This window comes from Doryrhamphus excisus, chromosome 17 (assembly GCF_030265055.1).
Source record: "Doryrhamphus excisus isolate RoL2022-K1 chromosome 17, RoL_Dexc_1.0, whole genome shotgun sequence".
Classification (NCBI taxonomy): domain Eukaryota; kingdom Metazoa; phylum Chordata; class Actinopteri; order Syngnathiformes; family Syngnathidae; genus Doryrhamphus; species Doryrhamphus excisus.
Window position 1 is genome coordinate 12,996,204 of NC_080482.1, and position 27,688 is coordinate 13,023,891.

A 27,688-nucleotide genomic window follows, 5' to 3' on the forward strand; every position below is an offset into this window, starting at 1 on the left:
GGTGAAATGCACACGGCCGAAGAAGAAGGACAAAAAGATTACGCAACAGATTGTTTAGGCTAATATCTCAGCACACATAAAAACACCCCCCAATAATATCTCCAGTTTGACGCTGCTGGGTCGAAGTGGATATTTTTTTCTCGATAATATAAAGCATGCCTTTAAAATGGATCTGATTTAAAAATAAAAACAACTAATTGAATTTCAGACCAGGCGGTTGTCAGTTGAATACAACACCGCTGTGTTCTCAAAAACATACAGTGCTGTGCTGAAGTCATGTGTTTTATGAGCGGGATGCAAATCCCCTTCATTCATTTTACACTTGTGTGATATTAGTCTGAAAATGTTAGCCTACAATACTGCGTGTAATAAACTGAATATGAATTGAGCGTACAAACAAAGCACCCTACGCCGAAATGACTACGCCAAAGTTACTGTGACAACTAAATAACCTGCCATGGGGAGCCAAGAAAGTTGTGAGTGTCTGCGATTTGATAAAGAAGGTGAAGAAACTCTATTGAATTTAGAAAATAATTAACTGATTCATTGTGATGTGCGATGATGGCGTCTGTGTGGCCAATTTCAGGATGTTAGCAAAGTCTGCAAAACTATATAAGACTATAAAAACATGTTTTGTGTTAACATTTTCTGGCTTTTAGGAAAGGACTATTTTGATTTACATGATTTCCTATAGGTTTTTGTCAGACAGTAAATGTCAGATTTTTGAAACTACAGTGGACAACCTCAGTTTGGGTACGAGCCAATTAGCCAAAATTTTACCTCAAATCACATGCATTTTCTGATTACCATTAAATAGGACGTGTGTCGTGACGTGTTAATAATACACTGGACGAGTCCAACTGTCCTTGATGTATTTTTATCACAAAATGTACATTGTACTCTCAAAAATGTTTACACAAAAACATGTTTTTACGGTTTTACAATTATAATTTTACATGCAGAAAACAATACAAATTTCCGAAAATTGATCAAAGAAAGGGATAAATGAACAGTTAATGTTACCTTTTGCATCATTGACGATTGTTGACAGACCAAATGTGGCAGCGAGATCAACACAGACACCACCTTCCTGTTTTGCCATGACTTATTTATTGACTTAAGTTGTGTTTCTCACTTGGAAGTCTTTGCTTTTCTTTTGATCACACAAAGTAGCTCACACAGGAGCCAAAGAATGTTGCCCGCATTTTGATAAAAAAGGTGAGAAACACTATTGAATTCATGAAATAACTCAAGACAAAACAAGAAGGTGGTGTCCGTCTTGATCTCCCTGCCACATAGTATCGTTAGCAACAATCACATCCCTTTCGATTTGTTATTTCTATGAATTTAGAATGATTATCCACATGTATAACTGTAATGGCACAAGGTTCTAAAAAACCTATAAGAGGCCAACATGCACCTTTCATAAAGCCGAGGTAATAACCCGACGTCCGATTTATTTTGGGTCGTGCGTTTTTTGGCATTACTCAAATTGCTGTTTTCTTGTTGCTGTTGTTCATGGAGAATATAGTTATGGTGACCATGAAGGAGTAAGATCTCAACACGCATGAAGGACGTATGAACTATCTGAACGTATGTTGGATGCACTAATTAGGAACTGGGAAGCATGTGTGGCATACGACACACATAGGAGTCCGCAAGTGCGACGTAAGAAAAAAACGGACATTTTGCCCAGATGTGACACCAGCTAAACATACAAACGACACACGTTGGCTGTACGGACGACGCACAAAGAAGTGCAAATATTTGTCTTAGAACCTGAAAACAACTTAACCTGTAGAGTTTGTTTGACGTGAGAAAGAACCTCTGCAGGTTTGAAACTTGGCATGTCTCACATACTGTAAGCCTTCCATGGGTTTCTTGCGTTACTTTACACATAGACCGGCTATAGGAGCCTATAGGACTATACTATATTGTGACCTAGGCCTATACGGCCATTACGCGCTGATCTGAGACTACAATCGTGTATTTATTTAAGCTTGCACACAAAAAGAGAGACACATAAAAACAGTTCAAGGCCTCAATTTGGCTGCTGAGCTATTTGATGAATCAAAAGCAAAGTCAGCTCAGCTGCTAAACAGTGTGGCGTAATCTCAAATTATTAGATAACAAGATACTAAATGTGTTACAAAGAGACAGTCAGAGAACATATTGCATTAGTTTGTGTGTGTGTGTGTGCATGCAAGAGACAAAAGTGTGTGTGACATACTTTGAAACCCCCCTCCCCGGTCGGTTTTGCTTACCCATCATATCCTTTGTCTTCTTGAAATGTTTATACCAGCGCCCAAATTCCTGACACTTTGCCGCCGACACATTTGCATAGTAAGTGCTGTTGACAATGGAGGAAATCATACTCTGAAAGAGAGATTGATTGAGAGAGCGGGAGAGGGAGACGTTAGAATCCCGCCGTGCAAAAGGCGGACAAAACGTTAATGCTTGTGAAACATGCGGCGACACAGCGGCTTGTCACAACAAATAAAAAGACCAGGCCAGGCAAAGAGCAACTCTGTGCTTTGGAAAAGAAACAAGATAGAAAGGGAAAGGCGAGCGAGACATATCAGACGTGCAAGCAGTTGGGGTCTCGTAAAACAAATAAAAATCAAACAAGGCTTTATCTGCTCTTATCAAATGCCACTGAGTTCATCTGAAGCGTCTTTTTCTTCTTAGAGTGCCTAATTGAGTGTGCAGCTCCGCATCTGTCGGGAGTCAACATTAGAGATATTTACCTTCAAAAGGCCAGCGTCTTATTCATCTCATATAGTCATAGCGGCAGCATCTGGCCCATGCAAAGGCACTCTCTTTATTTAAACAATCTGTTAGGAACTTCCACTTCAAGAAGTTGGCAGTTCGCAGGCGAGCATGTTGCGTGTGCGCTCCCGTCTCATCCCTTTGACATCAGCCCTCCTCATCACCCTCCTCCTCCTTGGAGATAAACAAAGAGGCGAGATCCTTCTCCGCCGTACCGATTTCATTATTAAAATGAATGTTTTAACACCTTGCTGGCCTGCGGGTGAATATCAAGGTTGGCGCGGGAGAAAAACAGTTTTCGATCGTCATACATATTCACGAGAGCCCAGCCATCTGTTTTCAAATTACAGGTATGCCGTCTTTATCATTTTCCATAATGTAAACGCTGGGGGCGGTTCCTCGCAAGTTCAGTGAGCCCCGACGCAATGATGCTCCTCTGTACTGGAGGAAGTCCCTGACCCCTGAACTCCTTACCCCATGACCTAAGAGCAGCTATTCTTTTAATGGGAACTACCATTATGCTCCAGACAACCATGGCCTGTTATCTGTAGCTTTAATGCTTGCCAAATACTACTACTACTACTACTACTACGTACTACTATTTCTTCATTTCACAGCACCAGCTACAAACAGGAGAGTCGGTGCTGATCTATTGGCCAGAAACCAAGGTATCCAAGGTCAAGTTGCGTGGGCAGTAGCCTAAAATGAGAACCCCAGGCTTCTCTCTCCCCGGCTGCTTTGTCTATCTCTTCTTGGCAGATCCTGAGCCGGTCCCAGGCCAGCTGAGAGACGTAGTCTCTCCAACATGTCCTGGGTCTTCCCTGAGGCACTTTTGCCAGTCATACATGCTCTGAACACCTCCCCAGTGAGGTGTCCAGGTAGCATCCTAACTTGATGCCTGAGTCATCTGGCCCTTTCCAATTCAGAGTTTTTTTTTCCAGATGATAGTGCTTCTCTACCTATCTCTAAGGAGAGCACAGCCTCCCTACAAAGGAAACTCATTTCGACTACTTTTAACTGCAACCTTGTCCTTTCAGTCACTGCCCAAAGCTGATGACCATAAGGGAGTGTAGGAACGTAGACGGGCCTTGCAGCACAGCTCTCTCTTCACCGATCTGTCTGTCAATCTCACGCTCACAGATCAACTGGTCGAAGTCAACATAGCAAATGATCCGGTGGCCCACACTTACTTTCTACACTCAAAAGAAATTTGAAAAGAATTTTCGAATTTGATTCGAGTTCCAACACGTTTGAGAGACTCAGCTGGTCTGGGGACACCTCATGATCCACCAAGTGGAAGAAATGGATGGATGGATTTTTGAGTTCTGGAAAGACTGTGTCCAAGTTCATCCCAAATGTGTTTGGGTTGGGAATTGTTCTTCAACATCAAACTTCTCCAAATGTGAAGAAATGGGCCGTCTTCAAGGTGATTCCCAACAACAAATAACTGAAATGCAACCTCTGGGTGTTTTACTTAAAAATGTCCTGTCTAGGTAAATCCTAACTGACGAGCAACTGGTCTAGAATGCTGCTGCTCGAGTGCTGACTAGAATTAGAAGAACAGATCATTTCTCCTGTACCAGCCTCACTACATTGGCGCCCTGTACAACCGAGAAGGTTTCTCTTGCTCTCTTGCTAAATATTTAAGGAAATTGGCCCCGCGTTCTGCCCTGGCTCGGAAGTTATCAACACGGTGTCCAGCTCGACTCTGAAGGAGTTGGGGAGTGAGTTTTACCTATGAACTTTTGCACAACTGCACCGACTGGCGTCCATTTCAACTGTATACCACTTATCCTGTTCTGAGTCAGGGTCTGCCAAGATGCTGCTAGTGGTTTGGGCATAGTGGTAGCAAAAGGAGAAAATTTGCTTCTTTATTATTGGAAGCAGGATGACACATCATATTACAAAGCAGGCTTTTATGGTTGTATTGAAAATCCTTCGAACTGATGGTTTGGAAGGCAAAATATTCCTTATAATGGGTTATACATTTATGCATGAAGAGTTTTTTTTATTCTGTATTCATGTCATATTGGTATTAGGAGAGGAAACCTCAGCTTTTGAAATAATGTGAAATGTCGACTGTTTAGAGCTTGTCCTCACTCCCTGTGTACATTCAAGCATGGGTATTGTTGGTCTACTCTGGAAGAGACACATCTCTTGTAATGAACTCTCCTGCAGCCTGCAATGTTTTATTTACAGTATATATGGGCTAAGGAAGCTCTTGGCAACAAACAAGAAGCAGGCTCTCTCTCTCTCTCTCTCTCTCTCTCTCTCTCCATTCTTTCTCCAGCTCCCTTGCCTTGTCCGCCATCTTTGACACAGATGTTCTAATAAACGCTGCTCATTAATCAGCCCTCTCCCTCAATATATCATTCTCTTACGGGGGCCCCTGCATGTTTGTGCACACCAAACAATACACACCCACATAAAAAAGCAGGCACTTAACAGGACTCGGTGTGCCCCTGTGGTGCCATCAAGAGAAGGGAGTAGGGGGTTCAGCTATGGCATGTCAACAGGTAACATGGCTCTGCACCTGTGTCTGTAGTATGTGTATTGTCTCGGTGATAACTATCTGCAGCTCACAGAGCTTATCAGCAGGACCAGGAAGTGGCACTGGGGGATTATCAGACCCAAGCATCTACTCCACTCCCATCAAGGGAGACAGGAAGTGTGTGTATGTACACTGTACGTGCACGTACATCTTTGTGCATCTGTGCAGCAGGCTTGTACTGTCACCTATCAAAGTCTGCACAGAAGCACAGATCGCCACACGTGATCAATTGGACACACGCCTTCCTTCTCCACCTGGCCTGGAGACAACAGGGAGGAAAAGTGCGCATCCCACACACATACACACATAGCTCAATTACACCATTCACCTCAACTGAGGTGACCCGCCCCCTCGCCCTCCACATATGCATTCACACACTGGCATGGAAGATGGCATTTTGATGACTGTTTGCAGCTGGTGCATCAGGGGCCTCACAGTGAGTGGGTAAGCTGGGGTGGCGACAATGGGAGAGAGGGTGGAGTGACGTGTGTGTGTTGGGCGGGGGTTTGGCTTGTTTGTTGCCATAGTTTCTGTGACAGTGGGCAAGGGGGTCTGCCAAGCTGGGTATCAAACACAGTGCCACGTTTGATTGGCTCAATGAAGAAGCAGGATTAGCATCTTTTAAGCCCCTGATGGCGGCCATAGCTAAACATGTACATTGCATTAACAACCGTGCTTTTTGAAAGCCCACGTTTTTGTGATTTTTGACGTTTTTGACAAACATTTTTGACAAAATTCACCTTCATTAATGAATAATGAATTGCTTGTCAAAAATCAAGGTAATGTTGTATCTGTTGAAGAGGCTATGTACACAAAACAAAATGATAACAGTGAGGCTTTGGAGCCTGAAAACTCTGACATCGCCAACTATCGTTCTAACACACCTGCAAAAATTATTCGACTTGCCTAAATAATGTGAATCACTGCCATTCCTCCTAACTTTTAATTTTGCCAATGACGATATCACGTAAAGTTATGTCCTACACACAGAATGTGCCACTGTTCCTCGCTGCACTAAAATAGATTAACAGTATGGGTCACGGTAACATGAGATGTCTCTAAAATGTGTTAAGTCAAGGCAAAGCAGACCACAGAGAACCCTACAGAGATGACAGATGTCAAACGTCGTGATGGTAGAAGCATGGGTAGGCGATAGAGGTGTGAAGGTAAGACAAAGCATGACCTCAGATTGGTTTGACAGAAGATACAAACCAGCTGTTCTCTCTGAATAATTAAGAAATATGGAGTTTATATTGTTTTTTTCCACCTTCAAGTTAAATATGAACTAGACATGTAAAATCTATAAACCTTCTAAAAAATTCTGCATTTCCAAATATAAAACAGTGGAACCTTTTCCTACGCCCCTGTTGCTTTGGATTCCTTTTGACAAATATTATTGCCAAAAATATGTACACTGTCTGGGTTATCTTAGGGCCAGACAGTGTATGGAACAAAGTATCCACATGTTAATAGATTATTAATTAATAGATTATCAATTAATAGATCATGCTGATTCCTGGCTGAATACATCCTCTTACTGGTGAAAAATATGCATATTTAGTTACTTTTACGCATTGCCTAAATTAAGCACTTTCAAACATAAAATGAAGTAAAATACAAATATATTACGGCATTCAGAAGACGCATTAAAAGACGTTGTGATGGTATGCAGTATTCTACACAGGCCACTAGGTGCCAGTACTATGTAATCATGGGTGAGACACACGAGCACCAGGCTAAATTGCCGAAACAACATGCTTTTATTGCACGTTTGAATGATTTTACAACAGGCACAATAATCTCTAACACACGCTACTGTTGAGGCCGTAATTCATGTCTGGCTAAGACTCACCACTGAACCAGCGATATCACTTCCTGTCCGCCCCCCAACCACCGAGGGACATTTACATCAACACACAGCCTCAAGTCTTATTTATGTCTTATTTCCTCCTATTATGTCTACTATATTTGGCAAAAGGAGTGTAAAGATGACTTTCGTAATGTTACATGTCTAACTGTCTATAACGTATCTTACTTGGAAAAAATTCAGGTATGACGGTCGGGTCTGGAACCAACGAAGCGCAAGAAATTAGGTTACGTTACGTAATAACGAAAATGGAGGTACCGCCTACACTGACGTTTGACTGACACTGTCAGTTAAATGACCATAGTCATTTAACAATGTGTGTGTTATTGTGCAACTGACACTCTCATGGATCTTATTAGCCAGTAAAATAAGCAGAAATATTAGAAAATGTCCAAATAAATACAAAGCGCAGAGGCACAGGAAGCACCATATTGTTAAGTTAATGAAAAAGGACAGTTGAAGATATTTTCCAGATCATCTTTCAGCCTCACTGGAGAACTGAAGCAATCTTCAATTTAATTTAAAATCGGTGTGTATGTGATCATGTGTGAGTGTGTTTGTGTGTTTTGAGGCATGCGTGTGTGTTTGCACGCTCTCTTCTGAGCCTTCTTCACATATGGACCGTAAACAGGGTGATTACCAGACTGGGCTGGGCTCCGCCTGAACGCCACCCAGGGACTCTTTACATCATCAGTGCACAACTCACGCCTGGCTAAACACATAAATACACAACCGCAATGCTAAAGTGCATACATGTACATAAACACACACACATGCGCGTGCACAAGGCATGAGAGGGTCTCCAGGTGACCATACGCTAGCCTGAGAGCAGATCTGGCAGCACACACACTTGGATTTAAACACACTGACAACACAATGAAATACAGTTTGGACTCACCTTGTGCACATTTATATGCATTGCACAAACTTTGCATTGTAATACACACACACACACACAGACACACACTCTACTGGTCCCTGTGAGAGATATACAGCCATTTCATTCCATTCAGTCCTGAGCTGCCACCATGATATAGTGACTACAGCGCCTGTTAGGACAATATATGCTCCCAGCTGACACAAACACATCCACTGCGACAACTAACACACACAGGCACAAACTACAAAATATGTACTCACAAGGCGTGGGATTTACCTTGCAATACAATATGACTGCACTATTTTAACATTAAAGGGACTATACGCAACGCGGCTCCCGGATGCCTATTTCAAATGTCCCGCCTCTTCCTGCTTTCACTCCATCCTATTCTTGCTTTGAATATGTAAAGTATGCGCCGGGTGACACTCTCAAGTTATGTTCAGTGTCAGCTAATGATAGTGATTTGGCAAAGTTTAGCTCATTAGCTATCATTACATCGTACGTTATCATAGATTAGCTATCGTTGAATATACTACAGCCTATCATAACAACATGAATGACTCACAATGGACATGTATGTGAATCACATAATACTATGTTATCCATAATTTTATGTAACGCTATGTTATATTCATCCATTTTCTGTCCTCACTAGGGTTGCGGGTCACTGGACCTCATCCCAGCACTCTTGGGCGAGATGTGGGGTACACCCTGGACTGGTCGCCAACCTATGTTATGTTATGATCCCTTTTAGTAATTCACAAAAATTGCACATCATTTAACATTGCATGTTTCACCTCATACAAGAAAGAGTAACCGCAAACCGCAAAATAAACAAATAGAGCACAACGAACGCTGTCTAACAAAAATGATTTAAAACATATCGATCTTACACATTTTATTTTATTTTATATTTTGTGTAGAGATGGTGGGGTTTACCTGTATTTATTCAATTATTATTATGTTCGACAATTTTTGCAAAGTTCGCTCCTAATTGTGAAAAAACTGAAATTTGAAACACCATTCGTAACGTATGCTTGCCAGTGTTGGTGTTCTTGTATTTTTATCAGTTGCATACAGTCCCTTTAATATTGATAAGCGAAGTATTGGAATATTAGACAACACAACAGTAAATTGATAGATTGTGCATCTTTTGAAAAGCATCACTGTAGGTTAAACGGATAGCTGATGAAGACTGCGTGCATTATCAACCAGATCCAACTCAGGGCATTTGATAATAATAATAACAATAATAATAATAATAATAACAAGTAAAGAATAAAAGATGAAAGAGATAGTGGTGCAGGTTGGTAGCATGGTAGCAAGTTGGGCTATTTTTCGTTCTTATTGTTTAGTAAGGGGGAGTAACAAGCAGACTGGGCTTCAGCACCTGTGATAAGGGACATTCTTTAGCCAGAGAGCTCTGATTCATGTCTTTGAGTAACTCCTTGAGGGCGTTTCTTACTGTAGAGTGGCTCCACTGCTCAGGTGGAAGGTCCTCCAGCTTAGGACAACTGTGGAAAGAGGGTGGGGTGGGGTGGGGTGGGGTAGGGTAGGGTAGGAGTAATGAGAAACAATTCAGATGGAGAGCAGAGAGATAGGAGGGATAGCACTGATGCTATCTGAAATGAAATTACAGCAGCAACAATTCAATGTCCCAAATGATTTCATCTTCATTTAAATGTTAGGACAATTCCCAGATATCTGGCATAATAGCACCAATCTTTAAATCTGCTAAATAACATTGAACAGGATTACTAATGACACGGCGTGTATGTGTGTGTGTGTGTGTGTGTGTGTGCGCATGCCCTTCCATCCCATCAGCTTGCAGGCTTTGACTGCAACAGAAAACTATAGAAATGTATACTGCCACTAAGCATAACTAAGCATAACTTCATCTAGCGCAGTGCTTCTCAAATAGTGGCACGGGTTAACGGATAACTTCCCGAGGGGGACCAAGTGTGGGGTAAGTCACCACTGATGTCAACTTCATGTCTAAAAAATCTGAACTGTCCCTTTAAAGTCACACTCCATCGGCCAGTCTCGTTCCCAGTCCGTAAAGGAGCCAATAATGTGCACTCTCCAAGCTGGATGCAGCATCAGTGGGAGTGAAGCAGCAGACTGAGTTGTAAAGAAAGAGAAGGGAGCACTCGTGCCCCCCCCCCCCTCCCCCTTTCCTGCTGCAAGCGCCCCTCCAAGACAGACAGATTTCATTTGGCGCATCAAGCAGATGCATCTGGAGATTACTCCCTCACTCTCTCACTCTGCCTCCCCCTCTTTCATATTCTCTCTCTCTCCCTCTCCTGATTGTTCTGATTAGTTAATTACTTTATACAACACATCTGCTGGATTGATGCATGAATTATACATCAGCTGCATGTGGTCGCCATTATTTTGTCTTATTTCTACCTTCTAGCAGGCCTCACCAGGCACTACCAAAACAGTGAAGAGGTGCTGCTGGCGAGATATCTGCAGCAGGTTGGCGGCGATGGGGGAGCTTGTAGGTGAGGTTGAGAAAAAAGGGATAATACGGGGAAAGCAAATAAAAGAAATAATATTGACAAGCAAATAGAGTTCATCGCAGTGGACTGTGTAGCAGTATGGTGATAATGTTCCGTCAAACAATATTTATTTAGAATTTTACTTATTAATTAGATTTATTTAATAAAACAGGACCTGTTGTGCTTTTTCCACTTTTCTGACCTATAAATGTAGTTACAATGTTGTATTCTCGTGTTAAACCCTGCCAAAGTTTCCGATAATGAGGTTTGCGTATTTGGAAGCGAGTCCTGAAAGAATTTTGGGATGGCTCAAAATGCTTGGTTTCAGAGGGCGTTCAAACACTGACAATTGATGATGTCATAGATTGGCGAGCTTCCTTAGATGGGCGTGCACTGTGAGCCAGACACACTCTCTCCCCTCCCCCAAACTCTGCTTCTCTGTTTACGCTGTTAGCAACATCTTCCAGGAAGTGTTTCTTTGGGTCTAAGGGGAAGCTACATTTGTTTACATTTCGTAGCGAGGAAAACATTAGGCACAAGTGGTTGGAGTTCCTGATTCCCTACCAGCAAATGAAATCATTTGAATCTCTCAACCGCATTTCACACTGGACTGTTTTGTGAACATGGGTCACTATGCAGCTGGACTACAAACCTGCTGGAGCCTGACACCTTTCCAAGGTTATTCGGTCGTGTGGAAGAGTCAGAAGAGCAAGCACTAAGTAACAATTTATCAGTGTCCTAATTGTGTTTATTTTGTGTAAGTCATGGAGCAAAAGCGCTTGTCTGTGTAGCATTATAGAGTGTGCAGTAAGTCGTAAAGAGCATGTATCATGTAGACACAGCTTGGAAAGCCTTCTCTTGCCTGCCAGCCTCTAACTAGCCTGACGACCAGGCTAAAGGCTACACTGTGACTCTGATTGTGTTTCATAGATCATCTTACACTATCATTCATGTGTACCTTCAGTATACATGGTATACTTTCAATTAAAGAGTGTGAGGCATATTTCAGGGCTTAATCTTGGATTGTATGAATTGGATAAGTGAACGACTCAACATCAGCATCAATTACTTATTACTTATTTATACTTATTCACTATTTGCAGGTGATCTTGGACGTAAACCCCGTTCAATGGGGATCAGGGATCTCCTGTGCTCTCTTTTGCCACACAGGATATAGAATTCTCTAAGATGCTAAAGAATGACACCGTAACATGGCGGCAGTGGAAAGCACCAATGAAGAAGGAAGGCCGCAGGGTATCGTCTTTCTTCTTATTTTTTTTTCTTATTATTCTGAATGTTCCACTTATTCCACTTATCAACGCACGACACTGAGTCTTGCCCAGGCTCTTTTAGTATCCTGTGTTTGGTACACACACAGCATGTTGGCACCAATGACTGAATTAATTGCCATTAAAGATGTACAGTAGCATCAGATCTGAGACTGAACATGGGTTGATGAGTGCATGGGACATGTGTGTGCGTGTGTGTGTTTGTGTGTGTCCATAAACCTGCCAGTTGGTGAGTTGGAAGCATTACAAGCTAGAAGGTAACCGGAGAGTGTTTAATGGTCAAGGCCAACATCTGCCTGGAGAAGACACCTTACACAGACACACACACACACACACACAGAGTGGGGTTTCCAGAACACTGCAGCAGCAGCAGCTCGAAAGCCTCGAGGGAGACGGAAGTGAACACGAGGAGGAGGAAGGGGAGGATGGCTATCCATGCATTCAAGGCCAGCATGCTGGAAATAACCACAGCCTTCTGTATTCTGACTGGTGGACATGTTCATGTGCATCGGCCTGTTTGCGTGTGTGTGTGTGTGTGTGTGTGTGTGTGTATGTGTGTCTTTGTTGATGAAGGTGTGTGGGGGAGAAAGGAAAGAAAGGAGTAGCACAGTAGATTAAAAAAAAACTAAGACCAGATCTCCAGAGAGCCTGCAGAACACTGGGTTAGCGTGCAGTTGGCACGGGCTCAACAACAGCACCACTTGGCTGATTTTCTTTGTGTGTGTGTGTGAGTGAGTGTGTGTGTGTGTGTCCTGGCCATGCTGCCTCACACCTGCATTGAACATATGCACTATGTGGACTGATGACACAAAAGCAGCCAACAGTATTTTATCTTGTTGATGGCGGTGGACGTTGTGTGAGGATTTAGGGAATACATTTTCCTTAAAATAGCCAAAGCCACTCCAGCCACTGTACCAGCTCTATTTTAGACCAGCAGTCTCCATGAAAACACACAAAGTAGTCCTCCCTTGTGTATTTCATTCACAGAATACTCTCATTTGCTGGGATGGTTTCTAAGATCCATAAATGAACAAAATACGTAACTACACTAATACCACTCCTTAATAAAATTTACTGTACATAGAATCAAATAAATTGATGGTGCTACACCGCTGTGCATTAATGTAAGAGTAGGAACACAATTGAGATCAGGACATATGAATATTTATCATCTGTGTGTGTGTCTTCCGAACCTGTGCAGCTGGATCTTGAGCGTGACGACGTGGTAGACGTCCTGCAGCATGTCGGCCACCGTGGCATCCGGCGCGTCCGTCACGTATGACAAGGGGATGGGGTTCCACTTGCCCACCTGAATCATTCCTGTGGAAATCGACCAACAGTAAGTACACAGACACGACTGAATCGTTTATGATTTCCACCTGAATGCCAATGCCAAATGCACAGTATGAGAGTACACATATGAAGGTTTAATAAAAACTATGTGTGGGTTTTTGGTGTCAGTGCAACAATGTGTTAGCCTTGCTTCACATCAGCTGTTTGGTGTGTTATCCACAGAAGCTGTGAGCGAGCACGTCTAGGAAACCCTGCGGAGTGGACATTAATGAGCATTATGACACAAAGCGACGACAACGGCGCTTACCTTTGGCCTGGGCGGCCGAGCTGTGGGAGTAGCCCAGCGACAGCAGTGCCATCTCAATGAGCTGATTGAAGAGCATGTCCTTGCGCACCAGCACAAACTCGGCATGCTCTTCCTTGCTGTCAAAATCCATAGGATTCTCATAGTGCTCCACCACACAGAAGACCGGCAGCATGTTGCCTGCGAGACACATGGAAAATGTTCTTAGTGAGCAGATCACGATCGTAAAAAAGGCATTTTTCTTATTTTATGGGCCAATTTTGACCTGACCTGTCCACTATTTTGTCCCGCCGCCAAAGTGCGACAGCACCTTAAGGAACCAAATACACTTTGGGACCACAATAACCAGCACATTAAGTTCATTCATTAAGATGCGTTTCTTTTTGATAGGATTAAGCCCACAAATCAAAGTCAAATCCTGATTCTTATTCATTTGATGACTTAATAAAGTCATTATTATGGTGAGACACTGACTCCCTTGGAGGTTTTTTAAATGTTAAAGGGGGTTATCCTTTTTCCACTTTTCTGACCTATAAATGTAGTTAAAATGTTGTATTCTCCTGTTAAACGAAGCCAAAGTTTCCGATAATGAGGTTTGCGCATTTGGAAGTGAGTCCTGAAACAAGTTTGGGATGGCTCAAAATGCTCGGTTTCAAAAGGCGTGGTAAAACTGCCCCTTTCTGATGTCACAGAGGGGCCGACTTCCTTATAAGAGCTCTGCCTTCCCCAAGCTCTGCACCTCTGTTTACTTGCTAGCAAAGCCACATTTATTCACACTTCCTAAAGACGCCACCATCAGGCACAAGTGGTTGGAGTTCCTGATTCCCTACCAGCAAAAGAAATGTATTTGAATCTGTCAACATCATTTCACCCTGGACTGTTTTGTGAACATGGGCCAGTATGCAGCTGGACTAGCCGACGCCTTCTAACATGACTTGGCCGTGTGGACTGAGCAAGCAGTAAGTAACAATTTCAGTTCTTGCATACAGGGAGTCGGGGTGGTAATCGCTGTTTCCCACCACAAATAGTGGCCATATTCGGTTACCAATCCTGTAGAAAACCTAACGCTAAAATGCTAAAGCTAGTTACCATTGAGAGATGTATTGAAGTAACCTCTTTTCTTGATAAACTTCAGACTGTCCAGTCTCTACTTACGGATCAGATTCAGGATCCAACACATACGGCTGTATGTTAAAAGCCAAGATTTTAAAAAGATAAATCACTGTTTATCATCAACTCCTATACCATTTATAAAATCCGATAAAGTTAGCGGCACAAAGTGGAAGTGTTTTTATGCACGCGGGTGTGTGACCAACCACAGCAGGAGGGACAAATCATTAAGCGCCATATTTATTAAGTTAACTTATTTAACTACTTCCTGGTTTACGGAGAGTGATATAAGATGTGTGGAATAGACTGATGGAAGTGGCATTTGCATTCTGAGGAAGGAAACGTCTCCTTCATAATTAATAACAGAATAGTCATCATTATCTAAGATCATGTGACGTAGTGACCATATAGTCACGCTTTACTCAACTGTCAGCAGTGCTTGGCTGGAGATCATTTCCAAACACAGAGCAAATCTCACTCCAGGTGCAAGTTTATAGAAATAACATTCCCAAAACCAAAAAAAGAAAAGTTATTAGGAGGAGCAAGTGTATGGGAGCTACCATTCTCTCTGTCCATTCATACTATATTCGATCATTCATTAGTCCATGCTCATTAAACTGACATTACAGTCTAATACTTTCCAATCCCAGGCATTCCAGAAGATGCGCACAAAGCCCTGGCAAAACAATCAATAAGCCGACAGATGCCAGGGAATGTGCTGAAAGAGTCGCTTTTCTCCTGCCCTGATTTTAATAGATAAAGATCTAACAATAAAGACTGCTGTGTAGGTTCATTTGGGGGATCAATACTGGCTTTGTTTCCAGGGAGCCCACTGACGGCTGTGGTAAATATTGTTCCGGGCTTGGACACAATGCCCACTGTGGGCCTTCCGCGAAGCCTTCGGAAGGGGTGCACTGCAGCCTTCCGCTTGCAGCCTCAGTAGGAAAAGAGGCCGAGCGCCGGCGCAGATGATGGAAGTGAGGAATTAGACTCTCTCAGCTGGAGCGCGACACTCGCAAATTAAAGGAGCAAATACAAGAAACGGCCCATCTGAGGACTCTCGGGCGGCGGCGTTCCCACACACAGCGGCCAAACAAAGCAACTGTTTTCAAGCCAATTGCAATTATTACTCTGAAACCTGCAGGATTTCCAAAGTCATTTCCTCCCCCCAAAAAACAAAACCTAAACATAACTATTAAAAAGTGCCACCTTTTGGACAGCTCTGCGTTTGCCGGAATTAAAAAACTATGTCATACTCTCAAAGTTGCTCTTAGAGGACAGAAAGTTCTGGCGAGTAAACAAAAGTCGGAGCAGGAGGGCGACAGTTGGACAGAGGAGCGGTGACACAGCGCTATGCAGCACGACACAGGGATGATTCTCACAGTGCTCCTCTGTTAGCCATTGTCTGCCACAATAAGTGAGAGTGTGTGCTGTGTGTGTGTGTTTGCATGCTGCGATGACTAAAGGAGCATTGTGGAAATGTTTTAAGAGTTTTGGAGAGCATGCAGGGGGAGGATGGTGGTGGGCGGAAGGTGGATGTGTGCAGGAGGGGTGCTTGTTAAACTCACTAGTGTGGTATTTCACGCACCAAAGTAGCTGCTTTACAGTTTTTGTATGTTGCTGGCTCAAAAGTACATATTTTTCAATCAAAACATATAAGAGCCAGTTGTGGTTTAAAAGAAAAATATAAACTAGTAGATATATTTTTTACAATTACAAATTTTAACCAACAAAGGCTAGAGGCTTGCACCCTATTCGAGCTGCTGCGATTTATTGATTGAAACGATTAATTTGATTAGAAAAAAAGCTCTGATTTCTATTCTAACAAATAAAAATGTATCACATCCGAAGGGCAAAGAGTGCCCGCAACTATACGGAGAAATTGTTTCCGCAACGCTGCTGCAATAGAGCAAGCATGAGAGCAATGTTACAGATATGTGGCGGGGAACAGCGCAAAGTGGCGATGGACCGAGATGGAAAGATCAAGAGAAAACGACAGAAGCTGTCAAAAGTTCACTTCAAACTCAAAAAGACTTACTAAGCCTGGTACAATGTTTGCGATGTCAAAAGGAGCAACAATATTCTGTGGGAATAAAGTTCCAAAAAAAAAAAACAGCAAAATGCAAAAAACAGATGTAATTTTCCATGAATAAAGTCAAAATATTTAGACGAAAAATGTTAATTTAGTAGCATATGGTTGAAAAAAAGAGTCTTATAATTATGCAAAACAAACGAAATACAATAAAGTTGTACTTTTTGGAAAATTTGAAAAAAGTAATAATATTATCGGATAAAGTCAAAATATTATGGGAATAAAGTTATAATATTATGGGAATAAAATATACCAAGTGTTTTTAAATTTAAATAATCGGGAAGATTAACAATTTAACAATAGCAAAAATTATAAAATTTCCCACCTACGTATATATCTCAAAGCTGAGATTCAGTTTATTCTGGAAAGCTATATAAGTTCTTAGCATATCTACATGTGTTGCTTTACAAAATGTCAATGTGGCCTTTGCATCATTTCATTTTTCCCTATATGGGTAAAACAGTTTGGACAAGCCTGACTTGAATAATCGGTAGATGCAGCCAACACCTTATTCTGCCTGTCCACATGGGAGGCCAAGAAAAACTGTAGACCAAAAAAGGACTAGACAAAGCGAGAAATTAAACTAGAGGAAATATTGGAGTTGCTTTTGAGAAGCACAGAGATCTTCAAGAACAAAAGGAGTTCAAAACTGATGCTATAATTGCTAATATCATACACTTTTACAAACACTGCTTTTCTGTGTTTACACTAAGCACTTAGTTCACTTCAGTACAGTACACATTTTTTTCGAAGGATTCTGAAGGGTAGCAAACTAACTGATTCAAAGTGTGCCAGCCACATTGGTAGGGTACCTGAGGGCGGAACTGGAAACACTGGACTTCCCTGTGACTGCTGAGTTGAACTGGATGTTTCACTCATTGAAATGATATTTGGTCCCACTGGAGCAGTTTTTTTATAAAATAGTCAAATCTGCCTTCCTCTCCTGACAACGCCTATCTGTTGTGATTGATCACGGGTTGAGAGTTAGCTCCACGGCATCCGGCAAGTTGTCCGACGGACGTGGGCTTCCTAAAGTTGTGGATGTGAGAAATTCACAAGATCTCGTGGAAATCTCGTGACTTTCTCATACCTTCATGACATGGCACGTCCACCTCATATAGGAGACAATTTTTGATGATAAACATAAATATGAAAGGTTGCAATGAAGGCTAGGACACCTTTAAGAGGTGGTTCTTAGTTGCAAATAAACTTTTGGTGCACTTTAAAGTCAGTTCAGCGTAAGTGTGAACAGTACACAAACGACTTGTCCTAAAACGACAAATCATTAATTTGTAAGAGTCAAGTCTGGCAGCGTCTTCTCATTGCGGTGTACCTCCATCTGTTGGTGTAGTGAAGTGGCTCCTGGTGCTTTGGTTTAATATTTATATTTTATTACACACTTCTTAGCTGGTAGATATTCCACCATGTTAATACAAATCTCATCAGGGTTTTGTTTTTGTTTAGTTTGAACTCCATATGGCTTTAACTTGACAACTTGTGGCCCAGTGTCACAGACTCCAGCTAACTGAACCTGAACCATATGTGAATGCGGTACACCAATCAATGATCCCAACGACGTCCACCCTCGTACCTCGTTTGTGGCAGGTCTTCAGCAAGTGATTGGCGGGCTTGTAGGGAAGTCCGGCTAGCTTGGCGCCAGTGCTGCCTAGTCTCGCCCGGCCCAGGGGGCTGCCATTCTGCTCCATGCGGGGGAGCTTGGCCGGCGGGGCCTTGGCCTCCGCGATGCTGTTGACCAGCTCCGAGTTCTCCTTGCCCAGACACGCCTCGCTGAGATGGTCCATCATTCTCAGCACCTCGACTCACTATCACCTGCAGAGAAAAGAAAACAGCGGATAGTATTAGCGCCCTGGCTGTCCGTCCGCTTCAGTTGGTGACATTTCTGTGCCGCTGTAGTGTTCCCGTTTTTTAGCGCATGTATTATGTATGGATGTCCCACTAGACATTCCCACGCGAGGTGAGCCAAACAAGCCTCGGTTTTTAGCGCGAATACATTAATTTGCAGGGAGATTCCACTTGAATGCATACAGTGCCGTTCAAGGAACAAGATTCTGCAGCGGAGCACGCAGAGCTGAGGGTTGCGGAGGAGGGGTTGTGGGGAACCATCAATTTATGAGTCACTTCATCTGGCTTTACACTTGTGACGCAACTGGCGAGGGGGGCGGGATATTGCACGGTGGCCCAACTTTACAGGTGGGGACTTTTATTTTTAGATTGTGCAACTTCTGAGAAGACAGAAAGCCACTTAAAAACAGGCTGCTGCTGATTCATGAGGCTTAGTCTAACAAGACTTTGGGCGTCCTCACGCTAGGCAACTCGTACCATGCCCGAACCCACTTAAAACCTGTCTGGCACGTTTGGCTCGTGTGCATGCTAGCATGTGTGTAGCATTTGAAGCCTACCAAATGCTAGCATTTGATTGCATTAACATGGGACTGATGGTAATGAGCTTTGGGTAGTGACCGAAATTGGACAAGATTGTGTAGTCGTCTGTCATCTGGTAGAAAATCAAGAGTAGAACCACGGCTCTTCCGCATTGACAGGAGCCAGATGAGGTGGCTTGGGCATCTGGTCAGGATGCCTCCTGGGCGCCTCACTAGGGAGGTGGGCACATCCCACCGCTACAAAGCCTCGGGCCAGTTCCCAGGCCAGTTGAGAGACATAGTCTCGCCAACGTGTCCGGAGAATGCCTAAGGATCCGCTGTGAGGAGCTGGACGGAGTAGAAGAAGGAAGTCTGGGCTTCTCTGCTTAGGCTGTTGCCCCAGCAATCTGGCCTCGGATAAACAGAACATGGATGGATGGATTGATTTTTTTTGATTGAACTATTATATTGTACACATGTGAGATACACAATAATTTTGCTGCTTGTTTGCCAAAGAAAGAGTTCACCAATAGGTCGTATAGAGTCGATGAGGCAATGGAGCTCACATAATAGACCATCAAAGCAAAACATTCTATGTAAGACTTGTGGAGCCAGATCAATATAGGAACCATTTTTTACAAGTGGAAAATACGAGGTCAAAGGAATCCCCTCCACCAGTCCAAGCATGACCAGACCTCTATCTGTTGGTTAGAGACGACATTGTTTGCCTCCTTGACATTGCATTTATACCATTTGTTTCAGTCAGTCCCTGTATAAATATATTACTACAGTGAATCAAGGGAGACCCTACACCCGTATTGTCCTCTCTTCAATATTACACACAAAAAACAATGCAAAGCAGGTCAGAATATGCTATGTAGTTAAATATATTGAACTTGGCCTTTTGTTGCTGCTGCTAAAGCTAATGGTTTTTAATTGTGGTCCCCGGGCCAGACTTTGGATCCACCTGCTTTAGCCCTCTAACTGTAAGGCCATTTTAGCCAATGAATAGCCTGAAGAAAGTCATTCTGGAAAAGCCACAATAACAAATCGGTAAATTGAGATTGAGACAAAGTAAATGGAGAAAAGCAGAATTGTTCATTTGAACTGAATTCATGTCCAGCAAAATACATGTTTTGAAATGAACCTACGTTGGTGTGGATGTGGCCATTAAGCTGTGAGAGTCATGGTGCATGTCAGTGCATCATGTTAATACACTGCTGCTGTCAAAGAGGACAAACTCGACCACCCCCGCGTTGAAAGATCATCAACTCCCCCATTCATAACATGCAATGAGCCAAGTAATTCCCTGCAATTAGGAGAGAAGTGGGGTGGGTTTGTGAAAAAGGAATACAGACCCAGATAAACATCAGATCCAGGTCAGGATTTGGAAAATGACCCTTTAGAAAAATCAAATAAACAGCACCAACAGTAGCTGCAATGGAAGGTGTTTACTTAACAAGTAAAAGAAACCAACCTGTACCACAGCAGCTTGGAATCCTGTCTTCTTCAAGTTGGCCAGGAAAAAATAAAATAAATACAACTTCCAGGTTGCTTTTGGCTGCTCCGAGGAGGCTCAGGCGCAGTGTTGCCAATGCAGGCCCATGCAACTTTTTCCAAAAAAAAAAAAAAAAAGCTACAAGGACAAATATAATGACTTTTCCGGGGGTTACCAGGGACTTTTAGGGTCTGATGTAAAGGCACATATCGTTAAGTCTGGATTATTCTTCTGCGTAGTTGCGACACCATCCCCTCCACTGTCTTGATCAAATATTAGCACTTTTCGGGTTTGAGTGCGCATGTATAATGTATTTATTTATTAATGTATTATCTGCCAAAACACTAGGGGCAGTGTTGTTCAGGTCAACTCAACTCTTATAGAGCATTATCTTGTTAGCAGCCTTTAGAGCTAGCCAACAATGACAACTGAAGAGTGTAACTTCATCTTAAACTAATCAACAACCAACAGTTACTTTTATTGCAAATGTTAATCCGAAATCAGAGAATGTGTTGAAACTGGAAACTATGCAAATTATATTTATGGCGTCATTTAGCGACTTTTCGAACAGCCAATAGCTACTTTCCTTAATGTGGAGTTTGCAACACTGCTCCGGCCGGCGGGCGTGAAGTGGGACCACGGAGTCTCGGACCTGCGGTCATCGGTGAACGTCTCTCCGGTGTGTGTGTGTGTGTGCGTGTTGGTGAGTGTCTGCTCTCCGCTAGCTTACACCGTCCGGCTGGGAGAGGAACACGGCGACATTTAGCTAACAAACAAACCGAACAAAAACAACCAGAAGCGGTCCGAGTGAGCGGCTGGCGGCGTCCGTGGGAGGGCGACTATAGTTAAAAAACACAAACATGGCCGGGGAGAGGCAGCCAGCCAACCGCTAGCCACCGCTGGGGAGAGGGCAGAGAACAGAATGTAACATCGTAACCACCGGCGACACGGCGCTTCAAACCCGGCTTGGAAACTGGCTACACCTCGGCGAGCACAAATAGCGAGCAAGCGTCCCTTCTGTTGTCGGCGGCGTGTCAGATGAGGAGCCGAGGCAGGAGGCTGGAGCAGGTTGGCCACATTGGACAAGAAGCAGAAAGAGGAGGAGGTCAAAAAGTGAATTTTTACTTTCCGATGTCGAGGATAAACGACGCTCCGCTGCCGGGTGCACATAGGCGGACTGGCCGCGCTGCTGCCGCCGCCGCCGCCGCCTGGAGGAGGAAGAGGAGGCGGAGGTAGTGTCCTGCTGCTCGGGCTCGGAGCTCCAGTGCCTCGCGATCCGCCTCTCGGTCTCTCCCCCTCTCGCTCCGGCTCTCCCTCCGTGTCCCCATTAAATTATTAGTTGTATTGACTCATCGCCCCCCGCCTCTCCTCTCTTTCTCGCTCCCTCTCTCTCTCTCCCAGTCTCCCCCTCTCTCTCTCGGCTGCTCTGCCTCTCCTCTCCATGCACATGGCCGAGGGGCTGAAGTATTTTCGGGGGGCGGGGTGCACCACCACCATGAATGTGTGTGGAAGTAAAGTAGTCCCCAGAGAGCAGGGGATGATTCCCTCTTGCACCCAGGCCTTATAAGCCTCCATGGGGGGCATATAAAGTGGAGAAAGTGTGTGTTCATTCATCGAGGCAGGGGGGCTGTTTCTGTAATTTCTAATCAGCTTGATTGGAGTGAGAGCATTTATTAGCCAGTCACACACACACTGAAAAACTATAAATCACCATAATCAATAATTCATATTTTCCATGCCCACTCAGTCCAGTTTATATTTTACAACACATGCAGGCAGGATGACAAGTTTGTCAAAGTTGTTCAGCTCAAGAGCCAGATTAGAACTAAAATGTATACAAGTTTAAGTTTCTCAACAACGACGTTGACAGTGGCAGCATTTTAAAAAATCGATGCGTATATGTACATCTGGACATAAGAACAAGCAGCGGTGTCCTGGTAACAATCCTATATTGCCAAAACAATACTGGACAACAATATGACCAATGTACAGGTGCAAAATCACAGCAAACTGTCATTTCCAACATGTCACACATTCAATCTGACGTGAGGAAAGTTTCTTAGCTAACAAATATGCTTTACTTCATAATGTTGTCAACCCACAACAATGCTGCTGTCAATAAACAATTGTAAAGACGCCTGACTCACCTCGCGCATTCCGTGTCTGCTGCACTGTTATCATGTTGTCATTGCGATGCCAAGTAAACCTGTGTAGCAGGTCACTGTTCGTTTTGAGTGTCACATCGGCTTGTGCCAAAATATTAAGACGGGCTCCCTGGTGTTGATAGGCTCAACAAAACCTTGAACTGTCAAAGGGGAAGAAGTGAATGCAATAAAAGACAAAGTGTTCAGAGTTTGTGCATCTGGAAAGCTCTTTGTTAGCTGATAGAATTTAATCTTTTCCTACTGGCTGCCTGAAATGTCACACTGGCCGGGGCTCTAACCTGCGTCCACAAATCCTTGCTAAATAAAAGTAACGTTGACCAGTGCTAAGCAATGAGTTAAGAGTCCAAGCTGTGTCGAGCGCAGAGCTTCAGGCATCAGAGAGCGAGGTTTACTACCATACTATCGCACGATCCGATGCATCAGCTAATACAAACTATACAAACTACTTAAATACAACTATACACGAAGGCTTCTCCATGTCTCTCATGTAAAACTGTACACAATTTCCTAAGGTCAAACACAAAACCATCTTTTCAACCTCCGGCTCCCTCAGATTAGGAACAGTTTTTCCTCTAGGGAATTGTGGAAACAGAAAATACAATCAAAGTATGTGAATTGAACTGTGATGTATTTGAAAGCAACTCCGCATTGAGCATAATAACACGCGTTAAACTTATAATTTTTAGATGTGTGCTATCTTTATCTCGATTTTCATTTTCAGTTAATTTGGAGCTGCAAATACACACAAATATATATAATTGTGTCGTTTCAATTATATCTACTATCACTATCTATGACCCCTTGTATCTAGTAGTTGAAAACGGTGATGTATTGTGATTAATTAATTCAACTGTGATTAATCTGATTAAAGACTTGCCAGCCCCAATCTCAATCTTCTCAATCTTCAGTCTATCATTCAAATAAGCCAGGTGTGTCCAAAGTGTGGTCCAGGAGCCATTTACAGCCCATGGCTGTTATTTTATTGGCCCTTGGCACATTTAAAAAATATAAGAAAAGTTAAAATAAAAAACATTGAAAGTGGAAAAAAGCAGTAATTTTACCAGGATTAATACAAAATATTAGGAGATTAAAGTCATAATATTATGAGGAAAAAATACATAAAAGTTTAAATATTCAAATGTAAATATGTCTTAATATGAAAAAGAATAAAATAGCAAGTTTAGGACATTTGGTTGTGGGTAAAGGTTCTGGCATTACGATAATAAAGTCAAAATATTATGAGGCTATAGACATAGTAAAAAGCAAATATACAAGAAGAAACTTGGAATAAGTATTGTAAACAAGATGGAAAAAGGCAAATAAAAAGCAAGACACACATTTACAGTTAATAATACAATAATACAGTTAATCCTTTGTAGCTTGCGGAAGTGAGGTTTTGTGTAGCCATGTTTTTAAATAAAATGGTGGTGAAATTCTCAATTGTTTATTGAAACCATTACCTTCAGAGTTCTCGAACTAACTTGAGTCTTGAAGACTCTTGTACTATTCACAGAGAAACCGACAAACTGCCGCATGCAATGTTGGACGTCTGTAAAATAAGTCAAAGAGGAAACCAACATGCAGCAGGAAGGGTGTGCGAGGACTGAGCCATCGTTGGAGGGCAGGTGTATGTCAAATTGGACATACAGTCATTGACTCGTAAATATTTCCAGGGTTCATAAAGCCTGCGGAAGTGCAGGCATAAATACTGTAATCAACTCATCTCACAAAGCTGTTGTTCCATCAACACAGGCGACTACAGACCTCAGCTTTGGGCTAAAGTCAAATAACTTTGCATAAGACAAATTAATCAACCGTAAAACTAGCACAGATGAAGAAAAGTTAGGAGACGCCGTGTCTCTAAGAGAGGTCAGAATTTTGGTCCGACTGCATGAATTCCCCACAAAAAATGAAAACGAAAGCGGGAAACTACGACTTTGACATTTTCTCACTAGTGACAGAACGACGCCTGGCGATATCGACACCAAGTATCACAAAGTCTAGAGGACAGCCACGGTGTGAAAGACTCCCACGACTGTGAGGCAGTTTTTGTTTTGTTATCACTTTAACAGGAAAAGCAGAGTTTGTTGCTCCAGTTGTGTTGCTGTGCTGAGCAGTCACACGTTTCCATGATGCTTTGCGATCACATCCACAAACTGGAAATATTGCTCTTGTGTGTAAATGCAACTAAAAACAATTATCCTCTTAGTCGATTAATCTGAAGTTTGTTGTTTGGATTAATGGAGTACTGGGATAGGCCCCGGATGACACCAAGTTAGACAGTTAGTGGTTTGGTCTGCAACATATCAGAAAAGAGGCAAACATGTCTGTCGCTGTTATCCAAAGTCAAAGCTGATGTGTGTCAATATTTAACACAAAAATAGCAAGTCCACTTTCATGGATTACTGAGAAAATTTAAAAGTATTCACATTTAAGAAACTGACATCAGAGGATATTTACATTTCTAAATGGAAAAAAAATGATGAATCACATACCAGAAGCGTTGTCGATTAATTGAGTGATTGATTAATCATCGATTAATTGTTGGAGCACTCGTTAAATTACCATTGTTATCAATAAAGATACTGTATTCTAGTTTTCAAGCCAAAAGTAATGAACATATGGGAGCACGTATGAGACCACTTGAATTTACGTGCATGTTTCAAAACAACAGTTGGACCTAAGCCACAACCGTAAGAAATAGTGGAAATACTTTTTGTGTAACCCTGATAACTATGTAACAAATATATGCAGCCATAATCAATTTATTTGAGGTACAAAAAGACAGGATGCTTAGTATGTGTAATATATGCACAAGCACACGTATACAAATCGGCTCGACATCATGCAGACCAGCACAGCGCCACCGCAAAAACACCGTGTGTGTCAACATGCTCGACACCGTGTTTTCTCTTTCTCTTTTTTTTCTTCCTGCCGCCTCGCCCGCAGTCGGCAGCGTTTGCGTGGAGCCATTGTGGGCCAATGCTTTTTTCTATTTGGCTTGACGCAAGCAGCCGCAGTCATTTCCACCGCGATTGTCGGGCGCCATCAGAGAGCATCGATAACCCCTGCCAGGCCTTGGCACCGCCAACAGGTGCCGGCGCTGCCAGCGAGCTTGGCAGCGGCGTGGCTGCGAAAACCCTCTGACATCCAGAAGGGCGCAGATTTGCACTGAATGCACCACTGAATCAACACTGCTGATTATCAATTAACATATAGCGTTTTGTGTGGGGCAGAAAAGAAGGAAAATGGCTTTGGAGACAGAAAACAAAAATACTAGCTGTGCGGTGTTCTAATCGCACGCTGAATGCAGAATTACCTCGGCTCAAGGTGCGTTTCTCAGCGCCATTGTGGCTCCGCGTTGGCCGGATACACACTGCACACACAGGCGGGATTGTTCAGGTGGGATTTGGTGCTGGTTGGCCACATTTATAAGGAAAACGGGAAAATAACATGAGCGCAAAGGCCACATTGCAACAGAAGACACTTGGTACAGAACATTTATGTCCACTATCACACCTAAGCCGCTCAGCAGGACAAGAATATTATGTCTATTTCAAAAAATACTAATGGGAGAGGCGACTGGGATATTTACGGAAATGTAGACTAGTTGGCTCAGCACGCTGAAGCGTCTTTATTTAGTGCGTAGGTGTTCTAATGTCTTCATGCTCGCCCCTTGCCACAATTCTAATGGGCATTAATACCATTATTTGGAATTACTAATACAAATTAGTCTGAGCTAGGCGTCTGGTGGGGGCTTCAGCGCCGTCTCGGCTCGACTTTGTCTGTAAGTGTCTCCCGTAATACAAAACACACACACACAATAGTGTTATTAGAGGCAGCGAAGGATTTAATAACGTGTCGTCAAACCATGGCTCTATCAGTGTAGGTGCTTGTGGCAACACAAAACCATCCTGTACTTAATTGATTGTGTAAATCTGTTGATGCAAATGTATTATTTACAATCACATGCCGCAGTATTAAGAACACGAGCACGCACCGATATAAGAGTGCTGTTGAAATATATCCACTCCGGCTGCAACTAATAGTAATGGGTTAGGCCCTAGATGGACCAAATCAATATGAACCAAACACAAAAGGTGGTTTGGCCCGCTGCATATCGGAAAACAGCCTAACATGTCAATTACCGTCTTCCAAAGTCAAACCTGCTATATAGGTCTGCTTTCTTGGATGAAATTTAAAAATATTCACATTTGAGAGGGTGACATTTTTTAATAAAAATTAATCAAATACCAAAATAGTTGTCAAATAATTGATTAATCATCTCGATTAATCATCTATTCTGCAATTCATTGTTGCAGCGCTACAATATATTGTAATGTATACCCGATTAAGCGGCCAGGCAAGGTATGAATGAATTCCCAATTTAAAAGAAAGTAAAAAAAAATCCCAACAATTCCATGAACAAATGTTGTTATGAGTCTGTGGGTGGACAGGTTTCATAATGTGTAACAACAGCACACAAAGTGAAAAACAAAGATACAGGAAATCTGAGACAGTTACGACAATTGACATCATTTGACATCTCGCTCTCACTATTCAGGATTTCACAATGTCAGTCATTAAAACACACACACACACACTTTGTGCGTAGTGGACGTTTTATTAACAACCACATCTGACGAGCACGAAAGGCAATTTAATCAGTTGTTCTGAGCACAGATAGACTAAATATTCCATAACATCTCCTACAAATCCAATTAGTTGATGCCTTTTCCGTGAGCTTCCCGTATGGCGAGCGTGGCTTTCAATTAGCGTTGAAATAAGGTGATTTCTACCTTTCTCATATGACCGCCTTACAGTGGGTGGTTGGGTGGGGGGCTGTTGTAATGAACAGAGAGTCGTCTCCTAAGTGCTTTAATTGTTTTCTAATCGCGTGAAGTCGACAGAAATAGACGACGAGCAAACCGGGGGTCAACTGGCACCCCCACCCCCGCCATGCCCAATACACACATACACTTTCATCA

General features: G+C 42.7%; 1 protein-coding gene across 7 annotated transcripts in view; it reads right to left on the reverse strand.

The window, feature by feature from the left end:
- Nucleotides 1-27,688, reverse strand: part of LOC131105122 (DNA-binding protein SATB1) — a 64,914-nt gene that overhangs the window by 32,503 nt on the left and 4,723 nt on the right. Inside the window, exons 2-7 of one of the 7 annotated variants that reach the window (XM_058052912.1) lie at nt 26,020-26,115; nt 18,248-18,486; nt 13,458-13,634; nt 13,051-13,177; nt 9,458-9,581; nt 2,265-2,376 (exon numbers count right to left, since the gene is read on the reverse strand). In XM_058052912.1, the coding sequence (XP_057908895.1) occupies nt 2,265-2,376; nt 9,458-9,581; nt 13,051-13,177; nt 13,458-13,634; nt 18,248-18,461 (754 nt within the window). In that variant the 5' untranslated portion in view covers nt 18,462-18,486; nt 26,020-26,115. Of the gene's footprint in view, nt 1-2,264; nt 2,377-9,457; nt 9,582-13,050; nt 13,178-13,457; nt 13,635-18,247; nt 18,487-20,514; nt 22,621-22,682; nt 23,286-26,019; nt 26,116-27,688 lie in introns of those variants that run through there. The other 6 variants (XM_058052911.1, XM_058052910.1, XM_058052914.1 and 3 more) reach the window with 6 other exon arrangements.